This window comes from Triticum aestivum, chromosome 5A (genome assembly GCF_018294505.1).
Source record: "Triticum aestivum cultivar Chinese Spring chromosome 5A, IWGSC CS RefSeq v2.1, whole genome shotgun sequence".
Classification (NCBI taxonomy): Eukaryota; Viridiplantae; Streptophyta; class Magnoliopsida; order Poales; family Poaceae; genus Triticum; species Triticum aestivum.
This window is the reverse complement of record NC_057806.1, coordinates 184,870,523-184,884,197: the sequence shown is the minus strand read 5'-3', so window position 1 is coordinate 184,884,197 and position 13,675 is coordinate 184,870,523. Positions and strand designations below refer to the sequence as shown.

The 13,675-nt window shown below is 43.4% G+C and overlaps 1 protein-coding gene across 2 annotated transcripts; it reads left to right on the top strand.

Moving 5' to 3' along the window:
• The first annotated feature begins 5,347 nt into the window (after window positions 1-5,347).
• On the top strand, window positions 5,348-8,450 carry LOC123102762 (uncharacterized). Of its 2 annotated transcripts, XR_006449289.1 has the most exons (4): window positions 5,348-5,655; window positions 6,618-6,774; window positions 6,865-7,079; window positions 7,772-8,450. XR_006449289.1 is itself a non-coding variant. In XM_044524188.1 (3 exons), exons 1-3 carry the CDS (start codon window positions 5,431-5,433, stop codon window positions 6,996-6,998), a joined length of 516 nt encoding a protein of 171 aa, XP_044380123.1. In that variant the 5' UTR covers window positions 5,348-5,430; the 3' UTR covers window positions 6,999-7,177. The 2 variants fall into 2 exon arrangements, 1 of the variants encoding a protein (XP_044380123.1); XM_044524188.1 differs by lacking the exon at window positions 7,772-8,450 and having other exon boundaries at window positions 6,865-7,177.
• The last annotated feature ends 5,225 nt before the right edge of the window (window positions 8,451-13,675 follow it).

Sequence of the window (13,675 nt, the reverse complement as noted above, 5' to 3'; positions counted from 1 at the left end):
GTAGAAGCACTCAGTTTCAGGCTTAGATCTAGACTTGGGTTTCTTCACTTGAGCAACAACTGGCTTGCTGTTCTTCTTGAAGTTCCCCTTCTTCCCTTTAGCATTTTTCTTGAAACTAGTGGTCTTGTTGACCATCAACACTTGATGCTCCTTCTTGATTTCTACCTCTGCAGCCTTTAGCATTGCGAAGAGCTTAGGAATAGTCTTATCCATCCCTTGCATATTATAGTTCATCAGGAAGCTCTTGTAGCTTGGTGGCAGTGATTGAAGAACTTTGTCAATGACACTATAATCAGGAAGATTAACTCCCAGCTGAGTCAAGTGGTTGTGGTACCCAGACATTCTGAGTATATGTTCACTTACAGAACTATCCTCCTCCATTTTGCAGCTATAGAACTTACTGGAGACTTCATATCTCTCAATCCAGGCATTTGCTTGAAATATTAACTTCAACTCCTAGAACATCTCATATGCTCCATAACGTTCAAAACGTCGTTGAAGTCCCGGTTCTAAGCCATAAATCATGGCACACTGAACTATCGAGTAGTCATCAGCTTTGCTCTGCCAGGCGTTCACAACATCTGGCGTTGCTCCTGCAGCGGGTTTGTCACCTAGCGGTGCTTCCAGGACGTAATTCTTCTGTGCAGCAATGAGGATAATCCTCAAGTTACGGACCCAGTCCGTGTAGTTGCTACCATCATCTTTCAACTTAGCTTTCTCTAGGAACGCATTAAAATTCAACGGAACAACAGCACGGGCCATCTATCTACAACAACATAGACATGCAAAATACTATCAGGTACTAAGTTCATGATAAATTAAAGTTCAATTAATCAAATTACTTAAGAACTCCCACTTAGATAGACATCTCTCTAATCATCTAAGTGATCACGTGATCCATATCAACTAAACCATGTCCGATCATCACGTGAGATGGAGTAGTTTTCAATGGTGAACATCACTATGTTGATCATATCTACTATATGATTCACGCTCGACCTTTCGGTCTCAGTGTTCCGAGGCCATATCTGCATATGCTAGGCTCGTCAAGTTTAACCCGAGTATTCTGCGTGTGCAAAACTGGCTTGCACCCGTTGTATGTGAACGTAGAGCTTATCACACCCGATCATCACGTGGTGTCTCGGCACGACGAATTGTAGCAATGGTGCATACTCAGGGAGAACACTTGTACCTTGAAATGTAGTGAGAGATCATCTTATAATGCTACCGCCGAACTAAGCAAAATAAGATGCATAAAGGATAAACATCACATGCAATCAATATAAGTGATATGATATGGCCATCATCATCTTGTGCCTTTGATCTCCATCTCCAAAGCACTGTCATGATCACCATCATCACCGGCTTGACACCTTGATCTCCATCGAAGCATCATTGTCGTCTCGCCAACTATTGCTACTACGACCATCGCTACTGCTTAGTGATAAAGTGAAGCAATTACATGGCGATTGCATTTCATACAATAAAGCGACAACATATGGCTCCTGCCAGTTGCCGATAACTGTGTTACAAAACATGATCATCTCATACAATAAAATTCAGCATCATGTCTTGACCATATCACATCACAATATACCCTACAAAAACAAGTTAGATGTCCTCTACTTTGTTGTTGCAAGTTTTACATGGCTGCTACGGGCTGAGCAAGAACCGTTCTTACCTACGCATCAAAAACCACAACGCGGTATAGTGATTGCTTTTGATCTTCAGAAAGAACCCTGTTCATTGAATCCGATTCAACTAAAGTTGGAGAAACTGACACCCACCAGCCACCTGTGTGCGAAGCAAGTTGGTAGAACCAGTCTCGCGTAAGCGTATGCTAATGTCGGTCTGAGCCGCTTCATCCAATAATACCACTGAATCAAGAATCAACTAGTGACGGCAAGCAATATGTATATACCCACGCCCACAACTCCTTTGTGTTCTACTCGTGAATAAAACATCTACGCATAGACCTGGCTCGGATGCCACTATTGGGGAACGCAGTAATTTCAAAATTTTCCTATGCACATGCAAGATCTATCATGGTGATGCATAGCAACAAGAGGGGAAGAGTGTTGTCCATGTACCCTCATACCGTAAGCAAAAGCATTATGACAACGCGGTTGATGTAGGCGTACGTCTTCACGATCCAACCAATCCTAGTACCGAAAGTACGGCACCTCCGCGATCTGCACATGTTCGGCTTGGTGACGTCACACGAACTCTCGATCTAGCTGAGTGTCGAGGGAGAGCTTCGTCAGCACGACACCGTGATGACGGTGATGATGAAGCTACCGGCGCAGGGCTTTTCCTAAGCACTATGACGATATGACCGAGGTGGATTATGATGGAGGGGGGCACCGCACACGGCTAAAAGCAATCAACTTGTGTGTCCTAGGGTGCCCCCTGCCCCCGTATATAAAGAAGGAAGGGGGGAGGCAGGCCGACCCTAGGGGCGCGCCAAGGGAGGAGGAATCCTCCTACTAGTAGGAGTAGGATTCCTCCTTTCCTAGTCCTACTAGGAGGAGAAGGGGAAAGAAGGAAAGGAGAGGAAGAGGAGAAGGAAAGGGGGGGGGCGTCCCCTCCCTAGTCCAATTCGGACTCCCTATAGGGAGGGGGCGTGGCTGCCCCTTGTGGGCTGCCTTCCCTCTTCCCTATGGCCCATGTAGGCCCAATCTTTCCCCTGGGGGGGGGGGTTCCGGTAACCCTCCGGCACTCCGGTTTTCTCCGAAATCACCCGGAACACTTTCGGTGTCCGAATATAGTCATCCAATATATAAATGTTTATGTTTTGACCATTTCGAGACTCCTTGTCATGTCCGTGATCATATCCGGGATTCCGAACTACCTTGGGTACATCAAAACACATAAACTCATAATATCAATCTTCGCCGAACATTAAGCGTGCGGACCCTACGGGTTCGAGAACTATATAGACATGACCGAGACACATCTCCGGTCAATAACCAATAGCGGAACCTGGATGTTCACATTGGCTCCCACATATTCTACAAAGATCTTTATCGGTCAAACCGCATAACAACATACGTTGTTCCCTTTGTCATCGGTATGTTACTTGCCCAAGATTTAATCGTTGGTATCTCAATACCTAGTTCAATCTCGTTACCAGCAAGTCTCTTTACTCATTCCGTAATGCATCATCCCATAACTAACTCATTAGTCACATTGCTTGCCAGGCTTATAGTGATGTGCATTACCGAGAGGGCCTAGAGATACCTCTCTGATACTCGGAGTGACAAATCCTAATCTTGATCTATGCCAACTCAACAAACACCATCAGAGACACCTGTAGAGCATCTTTATAGTCACCCAGTTACGTTGTGACGTTTGATAGCACACTAAGTGTTCCTCCGGTATTCGGGAGTTGCATGATCTCATAGTCATAGGAACACGTATAAGTTATGGAGAAACCAATAGCAATAAACTAAACGATCATCGTGCTAAGCTAACGGATGGGTCAAGTCAATCACATCATTCTCTAATGATGTGGTCCTGTTTATCAAATGACAACTCTTTGTCCATGGCTAGGAAACTTAACCATCTTTGATCAACGAGCTAGTCAAGTAGAAGCATACTAGTGACACTCTGTTTGTCTATGTATTCACACATGTACTAAGTTTCCGGTTAATACAATTCTAGCATGAATAATAAACATTTATCATGATATAAGGAAATATAAATAACAACTTTATTATTGGCTCTAGGGCGTATTTCCTTTAGAAGAAAGCAATAGCAATAAAACTGAACGATCAACATGCTAAGCTAACGGATGGGTCTTGTCCATCACATCATTCTCCTAACGATGTGATCCCGTTCATCAAATGACAACACATATCTATGGTTAGGAAACTTAACCATCTTTGATTAACGAGCTAGTCTAGTAGAGGGTTACTAGGGACACGGTGTTTTGTCTATGTATCCTCACATGTATCAAGTTTCCGGTTAATACAATTCTAGCATGAATAATACACATTTATCGTGATATAAGGAAATATAAGTAACAACTTTATTAATGCCTCTAGGGCATATTTCCTTCAGTAGTGGTGGGCTCCGATGACGGGGTGTGGAACGGATGGCTCCGACAGTGGGATGCACAACATTGTGCTCCAGCGACCCTCTCTGATTTTATAGCAACGCGGGTTGGCATGGGAGCCATCTCTTCTCTGCCATGGGAGCTGGACAAACGAGAGAGACGTGGGGAAAGAAAAGAAGATGATGAGTGGGCAAGACAGCTTCGGCAAGAGATAAGACAAAAGTGGAGAGACGGTGGGTGGGCCCAACAGGGGATACATGTCAAGCGGGAGAGACGGTTTATAGGAGAGAGAAATCATTCGACTGGTTCAGGAGTTTTTCTAAAAAAAATACAGGCCACCCGTAAATGTATTTTGCGGGACGCGGAATTACAGATCCGCTGGAGATGCTTGATGCACGGAAGGAGGTGATCCTAATATAATAGGGACGATCGGAGGGAGGGGCGTTCCGAATTGGATTTCGCGAACCAGGAGGGCCGTTTTGGCTCTTGGGTGCATATGCTCCCTAATGAGCAGTAAATTCAAAATAAATAGTAAATTCAATTTAAAAATTATAATTTTTTCGTAGATGTTCTTGTTAGTGTAACAAGTGTGCTTGTCAAATTTCATGCGAAACGAGATGACTGTGCTTCCTCGGTGAAAAAACAAAAATATGTGTAATATTTTGAGGTAACATTTGTAGTTCGACTTGTTTTTTTTCACAGATAAAAAACTTGAGCTTTTCTTCTAAAAAATTGCAGGTAGTGTTTTGGTGTGACAATGATCATATCTTTTTTTTATCATTTTTTGAACATTTAAGAAAAACATTTTTAATGGGCAGAGCATATGCTCTCAAGAGCCAAATTGGATTTCGCGAATCAACCTGTGATTAGGTTAGATGGTTACAGGGACAGTAGTATCCCAACCCATCAGTGTTCAAATCATGATGCTCGCATTATTCCTGGATTTATCTCAGGATTTTCGGTAACTTCGTAAATCTCAAGATGGTATGCCGGCTCAGTCTCTTAAAAATGTTTATAGGGTAGAGTGTGAGTGTGTGCGTTCATAAAGTGAGTGTATGTGCGTATGTATGAGCACTTGCATTGTTAAAAAGAAGAGGCTGAATTGGATTTCCGAGCCGTCGGATGGATCCGTTGATTTCCAACGGTGGAGTGGTTGCTGCACGGAGATTTCTATCGGAAACGGGAGAGGTTTGGTGTGGTCCTACGTACCTGTTAGTGGGAGCGTCGATACCTGACTGTATGGTCCTAGCTGTCAGCGGGCCTAGTGTTTATTCCGCCTCCTCCCCGTGATTGCGGTGAAGCCTAGGGGCCAAAGCGTGAAGAGGGCAGGAGGAGTAGTAGGTAGCCAACCGCACCAGGGATCGCCGGCGGAGATGGCGCAGAGGGAGAAATCGTCCGTCGCGGTCGCCTCCCTGTCGTCCTCGGCGCCAACCGCCGTGCCCTCGGGCGAGCGGTGGGGCGCCGCGATCGGCAACCTGGGAGAGCTGGGCGCCAACGTCGAGTCGCTGCAGAAGCTGCTCGCCCGGAAGGCCGTCTTCGTCGACGACGACGTCTTCTCCAAGGCCTCCCTCGCCTCCGAACAGGCCCGCTCCATCAAGGTACCTACCCATGCTTCCGATCCCCAAACCGTTCCTTTCACTTGGGCCTGTAGATAGATGCCTCCCCCTAATCGGCGTGAGCTTAATCAGTAAGCAGACGACGCAGAATCCCTGTTCATATCAAGATGCATCTTAGATGACAGAGGTTCAGTTCAATCTAGTCTATTTGGCTTTGCCTTGGGTTTTGATAGAGCTAGGCAGGATGGATGGTGCCAGCTCCAGTCAAATGTACTTGATTTGATTAATTGTATTTATGTGATGGTCCTGACAACGATTTCTGAAACTGAATGCATAAAGCCATGCACCACCTTATCAAATACATGACTCAAATTTATCATTCGTTTTAGTTTTTTACAGGCATGTGATGAATTTCATACTATTCTCGGTTATTTTCCCCTCATATCTGAACTACTAAGGACATGTTTGGTTTGTGATAGACTTTGCCCTAACTGAGTTTCCTAAAGTGCGGCTTTATTCTGGCCAACAAGCCAACAACAGAAGGCTCCGTGTTTGACAAATAACATGTGGCTACACATGTAATGATAAATGGGTGTCAAGAGTAAGTGTATGTCAAATACTTAAGCTCGGTTGCACCAACCTGTACTCATGAATTTATAGTCATCAAACAGGTTCAGCACACAGATGCCTATTTTTATATCTGGATTTTCTACATGATTGCATATTAAGTTTGCAGATTAATGGCTAGCAAATTATTTCTTTTGTAGTGTATTTCTAGCGACATTAGTATCCTTATAAGCTAAAATTTGGATTTAAGCAACATGATACCTTTTAGTCTTGTGCAAGAGCAGTGAATGTTTTTTTCCCCTGCACAATTAATAGCTATGAATGTAGTTTGGCACTTTATTGGCTCGAATATATGTTGGCATCTAGTTAACCGTTGTTCTACAGTTTGTTGTTTGGTATGTTTTCCTATTGATTGGTATTTCTCTTCTGTGTATTAGATTCTTGACCAGAGGGTGCAGTCTCTGGAACGTGAACTGGACGCTGCCATTTCTGCAGCTGCTCGAGCCCGTACAGAAAAACGCCAGGCTGAAGCTGCTCAACGAGCTGCAGAGCTGCATGCACAGGAAGTCACGAAGGAGCTGGAGAACACCGCAAGTATGTGTACCATCTTGCTGGTGCACCAGCATTTGACTCACCGAGGTTAGTCTGGAGCTTCATAGCTCATTTATGTTTTTCATCTTGCAGGAGTTTTCCAGCTGCACATGGAAGAGCTGCGGGCAAAACAAGAGGAGATCGCCAAGAGAGATAGTGATATCAAGGTGTTGGAAGCAATAATACGAACCCTGAGTAGCAAAGATGATGGCGGATCCAGCGAGTAATAACCATACATTGGGAGCATTTGGGCATTCTCATTGATGCTTTCATGTTCAAGCATCCCGACACATATTTATCGACTCCATGTAAGCACTTCAATACTCAGATGATTGTATATTGTTTTCACAAGATCGAACACTCAGATAGTCACTTGCAATGGTATGCTGTCATCCTGTTACTTTTACATGTTGATAATTGGCCATGAATATCAAGCAGAAACCGTTGGCACTAATCTGACTGTTGAGTAGAAGTATCCAAATTGGACAATTTATAGATATCGCCTGTCCCGGGAGTATGATTCCTAGGTATTCGACGACAAATTCATGATGGGTATATATTTCTTTATTATTTACTCCATCCGTTCACTACAATAAGATGTTTTGGATATTTCAATATGGACTGCATATGATTGGAATGAGTGAACTAAAGTGCATCTATATACACCCAATTTGGAAAAAAGTTGGAACATCTTATAATAGTGAACGGAGAGAGTGACAGTTTAACACAATGCCCTAATATAGCAGCGGTTTTACTTAATTCCCAAGCATATTGTGGAACGTTTTACCCTCTTGTCAATCAGCCAAGCCAAGTATTATCTGGAAGGGCTCGTAGACATATGCACACACGCACACACACACGCACACACACACACGCACACACACACACACGCCCGCACACGCACACGCACACGCAAGGTTAACTCGCTCCTTAGTGAATCTTCTTCTTCTGCATGCGAGACATGGTTGCTACTTCAAGTGGATGTGCTATGCGTTCTTAGGTACCAAGGAGGTGGCCATGGAGAAGCTAGAAGCAAGGGACAAGCCCTCACAGAAATGGAGCAAGGAGTGCAACAAGTGGAGCCGCCGCAAAGCAACAGTGTCCGAACACCCGATCAAGGCATGGATATCCGGTGCCAGCAAACAAAGAACATTCGGAAGAAACAGGCGCCCGGTGACTCCCATCGAACGACCAGACATTCGACGCATCCCTAGAAATCCGGCTAGGAGGGTCTAGAAGTTATGCCAATTTTTGTCAGACGTCTGGCCAAGCCCCGAACGTCTGGCGCCTAATGTCGGGCCAGACATCCGGCATGTCCAGGGACATCTGGCACCCATGCGCGCATATGCGGGCCAAAGGCACATGTACCCCTCTCTCTCCCTTATTTCGTCCAACACTATGAAGAGACTACCCCCTCTTCCTCTTAGGGTTAGCAAAGTATATGATTAGATGTTGAGAGAGCTTTGCTCATCTATTAGTTCTCTTGGATATCAAGACCTCCTAGGAGAAGATCCCTAAATGGATACCAAGGCCTCGTCTCCTAGGGATTGGAGAAGACTTATCTCTCAAGGCCTCAATTCCTCTGGGGATGGGAAGAATTACCTCTTGCTATTACCATTGGTTGACTTTGGATCCATAAACTTGTATGAGATTTGTGGATTTAGTGGATGTGTGAGTAATTCTTGTCTTTGAGTATTCTTCCTCTTGTGTTGTTCTTGATTCTATCCTTCTCCCACCTCTTAGTGTGATAAGATCTCGAATTTAGGGTTCCGCCCTAGCTACATCATCTTGGATCAGAGAAGGTTGATTCACATCTTGGAATCTCATCTCCTCATTTGCTAACCTATTCTTATTGCGTTTTGTCCTAATTCAGAAATCCCTACCAAAAAATAGCCGCACCAACTTTTTTTTGCAATTTGTTGAGTTTTGTGAGATTTTGTCGATTTGGATCCATGAACTTGTTGTTTGCCATGCGGATCTAGACCCTCCCCACCACCCCACCTTTTCCCACGAAATCCACCCCCATCCCACCCCAAAACTTTTCTCCCCACACTCAAACTCCTAAGATTTTGATCTATCACGGAGTATAGCCGCTAGACATTTGGCCAATGCCCGGACAACGAGTCCCAGCCAGACATCCATCGAATCGCCAAACATCCAGACCGACACATACAAAACCCCCAAGTTCTCCTGAAATTTCCCAAAATGTTGCCATTTCCCACCTCCTCCACTACAAGAAATCTCGTCCCGAGATTTAGGAGTGGTTATAAGGGGAAGGGATCTAGTTACGAAATTCTAATGATTCTTCTCGGTCATAGTTGCTCTTCTAGAAGAGGTTGATCCATTACATTGATGTATTCAGTCCTCTGCTTCGGGTCATCATGATGAATTCATCATCCTTTCTTCGGAAATTTCATTGTACTTACGACTCACAACGTTGACTATCTGGCAGATAACTCAGGGAATGTGGTAGAAAGCAACTCTCGAATAGATACTTAAGAAAATATCAAGAGTAAAGTAAGAAGGTACCATGAGAAGTTTCCAATGGGCAAGCAATCGTTCGATGGCCTAATCAGAAGGTGAAAGGGGTTCAGAGCAAGAAGAATAAGTATTGCGTCTAATACTAGAATAGATCATCCCTAGGAAGGTGACCCGTGAATTACATACGGAGTCAAATCCGAGGAATAACTTTGGGAACAGGGGTGTACCGGAGAGTCAGGTTTCGATCCTGTGGAACTGTGGGTTATGGGCCCACCATGTGGGTTTAAAGTGGAAAGAGTGATGATATCTTGCACGGTTATGATAGCAAGGCATGTCAGAGGATAACCTGTCAGTTATATCGGTAACAACGTCGGTACCAAGGTCGAGGGACGAAGAGAACCATTTTTCGGCTCGTTAAACAAGGCGGGCCAATAGGCAAAGTTCTCGTCCATCGGTGGCTACCGGAATGTCATCAACAATAGTAACAGGGTCTCACTGACTAAGTTGTAGGACGAGGTGTTTACATAAGCAAGAGAATATTACTTCTTAGATCATATAGACCACAAAAAGAAGGTTAAACAAGACAATGAAATGGAAAATGTGATTATCATTTTAAACAGAACAATGGAAAGGAAAATGTGTTTAAACACATATATCAGGAGAGAAATTTCAGGATATAATGTAGAAAACTCTTTGGGTAGGGGAGAGAAATTTCATGATATTACCCATACATCGGTGTTTGGATAATTGAGCAGGAAACATTTAGCATTGGGCTTCAAATGTTCTTGTTGAAAATCGGAGTACCATAGACATGCTTCGAGATAGCATTGACATGGTCATCAGGTGAAGATCAGACTTCGGAAACACAAATTCATCGGTAACAACTTATAGGATAAGTCTTACCATTTCCTCATGGAAGAATGGATAACCTTGCCGAAAAGGAATCTATAACAATAGAGCCTCCAGCCAGGTGTGCTAGGATGACATCACCTTATCGGGCCATACAACGACCAATGTTATAACTCTTGGAAATATGTCCGAGCCATCATATCTGACCGAGATTCAGATCTGATTGGTGTGAGGATACCTCAAACTCATGATGCTCGAGGAGAAAAGGTGTGACACAAATTGACGAGATGACGTCGAAGATTCTCGAGAAATGAACTATGGAAGCGAGTTCCGAAACAAGAGTTCATCATTAAATCAAGAAGAGGATGAGGAGGTAGCTGATGGACTCGGCGTTAATTCAACGAGGTAGCCAAAAAGATGGATCTCCACAATTATGTGGATAAGGAGATAACATTTGTCAGATCAAATGATATAAGAAGTATGCTCAAGGAAAACATACACAATTAAACATTGGTTGAGAGGTGCGCCCGAAATATGGGTTGGGTTGTACGAGCAATGTCAGAATGTTGATTCAGTAATCAATAGTCTAAGAATGAACGGCCGACCATTAACTTCAAAGCAATAGGGTTGCTAGAAGTGCAGAATCCAAACAGCGCTGTTCACTTGTTGGTACCCCGGTTGGAATCAACACGAGGACCAAGAAAGAATGGTGATGGTGAGAAGTATCACTATACCAAGAATTCTTAAGATGTGGTGAAATTCCCACGACATTCTTGACATAAAAGGTGGTAATACTCCAAGGTAAAGAGGAACAAATGCTGGATAGCAAGGATCTCAAGGTATAACACAAAACACGAACAAGTTTGTGTTGAACGGAAGGCAATAAAGTGGTCGATGATAACACAAATCATCGAGGGCAAGGATGGTATTTCTCATTATGAATTTGATTGATATCCTGGAAAAGCTCAAAATGTTGGTGATGATCATGACACATTTGTCGAGAGATTTCATGAAGATGTAATCTATCGGCGATGACATCAAGTCAAAGGAATTATGAAGCAAAATGTTATTGGAACCATGGGTACGACACAAACTCGAAATCAAGCTTGTTGTTCAAGGTGAAATGATATGACGAGGAAAATCGACGTAAGCTTAGCTCATCGTCGAAAATTGTGCTCCGGGAAGAAAGGTCCAGGTAGCACAGTTAAAATTTACCATGATAATGATATGGCCAATCAGACTAGGAGTGACATGATGGAGTATTAAACTTCTCAACAACAAAGTACTGAGAGTACTGAATCTCAGTATTGATTCGATTCACAAATAGGTGTTCTCGGTTGACGACAACCCAAAACCCGTGGAGTGACTATGATGGGAAAAGGTACTGCTTCATCAGAATTTCATAAGATGAAGTGCAATGGGTGGATATCCTCGAGATACCAGGGGGTAATACTCGAAGGTAGAACAAAATAGAGGTTGGGAAGGTGTACTGATCTGCACCAAGTTCTTTAACTTGCCCGAGAAATAGAATCAAAGGAGAACAATCATGGTCGGAACCACGGTTGCTAAGCATCAATTCACAGATACCAGACGATATTTATTAAGGAAATATTTATTATTACAAGAAGTTTCCATGATAGGATCTACATCATGTCCATGGGCATGAAAACAAAGTTCAAGGCCGACTCCCACTTCTTCAATGCATAACCCTTCATTCACTTCCCATCTTCGGAGAATTTATAGAGTTGAAATTTTTTCCGACAAAACACCAATAGATATAACCCGCATAAACTACGGGTTCACACAAACTAAAGAAGGCATAGGTTCAACCCATAAGGGCATCTTAGGAACATATACCACGAACTTCAGGAGTAACTAGCAGAAGCTCAAAAGCTGAGCATGGTTGACACAACTAAAGGATACCATTTACCAAAGGCATTATGTTTCAGGAAAAGAACTCACGAGAATTTTGGATGTGAAGGACACTGTCGGATAATAACCCGCAATGGTTCTGGCGGTCCACAACATGGTTGATGTGAGTATCGGTACTCATTCAGAGGAAGAAGGAGTGTAAAGGCATCGGATTATAGAAAGTACTGACTAATTCCAAGCTCAAATGCAAAGGAAATATGATTTCCAAATCAAAGGATCAGAAGCAAACACTCTGATCAAGGATGGATAAATTCAATAGACCTAAGGGTACAATTGACAGAAAATAGATTGGTCGAGAACAAGCTCAAGTTTAAAATGAAGTCTGAGCCGGAAGGATAATTAAAAAGGATCAACTGACGATTGCGTGCATTCGCACTCATGTTGAATCAATAGGATCAAAATAACGGTGTCTAAGGATACTAACGAATATTGCTAGACATATGGAAAGCATCCATAATGCAAGCAGACAAGTATTGCAGAGCAATAAGCTACTGAGGAATTTTGAAGGATCGAATAGTATTTCGAAGACAATTGTGAAACACATGAACAACTGGGGATGAGCGGATACTTGATAAGGGCGATAAATTATCCGTAGGGTTATTCAGGTGGCAAGGAACTGCAAGGCAGAAGGCACAAAAAATTTCTCGGAACAATAGAGGGGATTTCAGGGTATCTTGTTATAACAAGATCAACTGGGAATAAAAGAACGGTAAGTGTATGTATTTATCCATAGGGATATTTCAGTGGTAGGGAATTGCAAAAGCAACAGGCTCAAAGTCTCGAGAGAACATCGGAGAGTATCTTTGAAATCCTTCGGTGGACCAAGTAATCATCTGGAGTAAGGGGCTCTCCAGGTAGAAGTAGTTACGAGAACCTAGAGTCGGCGTTAGTAAAATCATTTAACCCGAATAGAGAAGAGATTAGAGTCCTAGAGTATAGGTCAAGGAATAAAATATGCTAATTCCACCCAATGGCGACGTGGGCCCATAAGCCGCACAGCCATGTTAGTACAAGTTTTGCAATGTCTAGACTCGACTTCGGCCAAGGAGTGTGGAAGGGGGATTCCTACAGGCAGTCGGCTCTGATACCAACTTGTGACGCCCCTGATTCAATTGTACACTAATCATACACACAAAATGTACGATCAAGATCAAGGACTCACAGGAAGATATCACAACACAACTCTACAAATAAAAATAAGTCATACAAGCATCATATTACAAGCCAGGGGCCTTGAGGGCTCGAATACAAGAGCTCGATCATAGACGAGTCAACGGAAGCAACAATATTTGAGTACAAACATAAGTTAAACAAGTTTGCCTTAAGAAGGCTAGCACAAACTGGGATACAGATCGAAAGAGGCGCATGCCTCCTGCCTGGAATCCTCCTAAACTACTCCCGGTCGTCGTCAGCGGGCTGCACGTAGTATTAGGCACCTCTCGAGTAGTAGTAGTAGTCATCATCGACAGTGGCGTCTGGTTCATGGACTCCATCGTTTGGTCGCAGCAAACGGGTATAGAAATGGGGAAAAGAGGGAGCAAAGCAACCGTGAGTACTCATTCAAAGTACTCGCAAGCAAGGAGCTACACTACATATGTATGCATTGGTATCAAATAGAATGAGGGTATCATATGTGGACTGA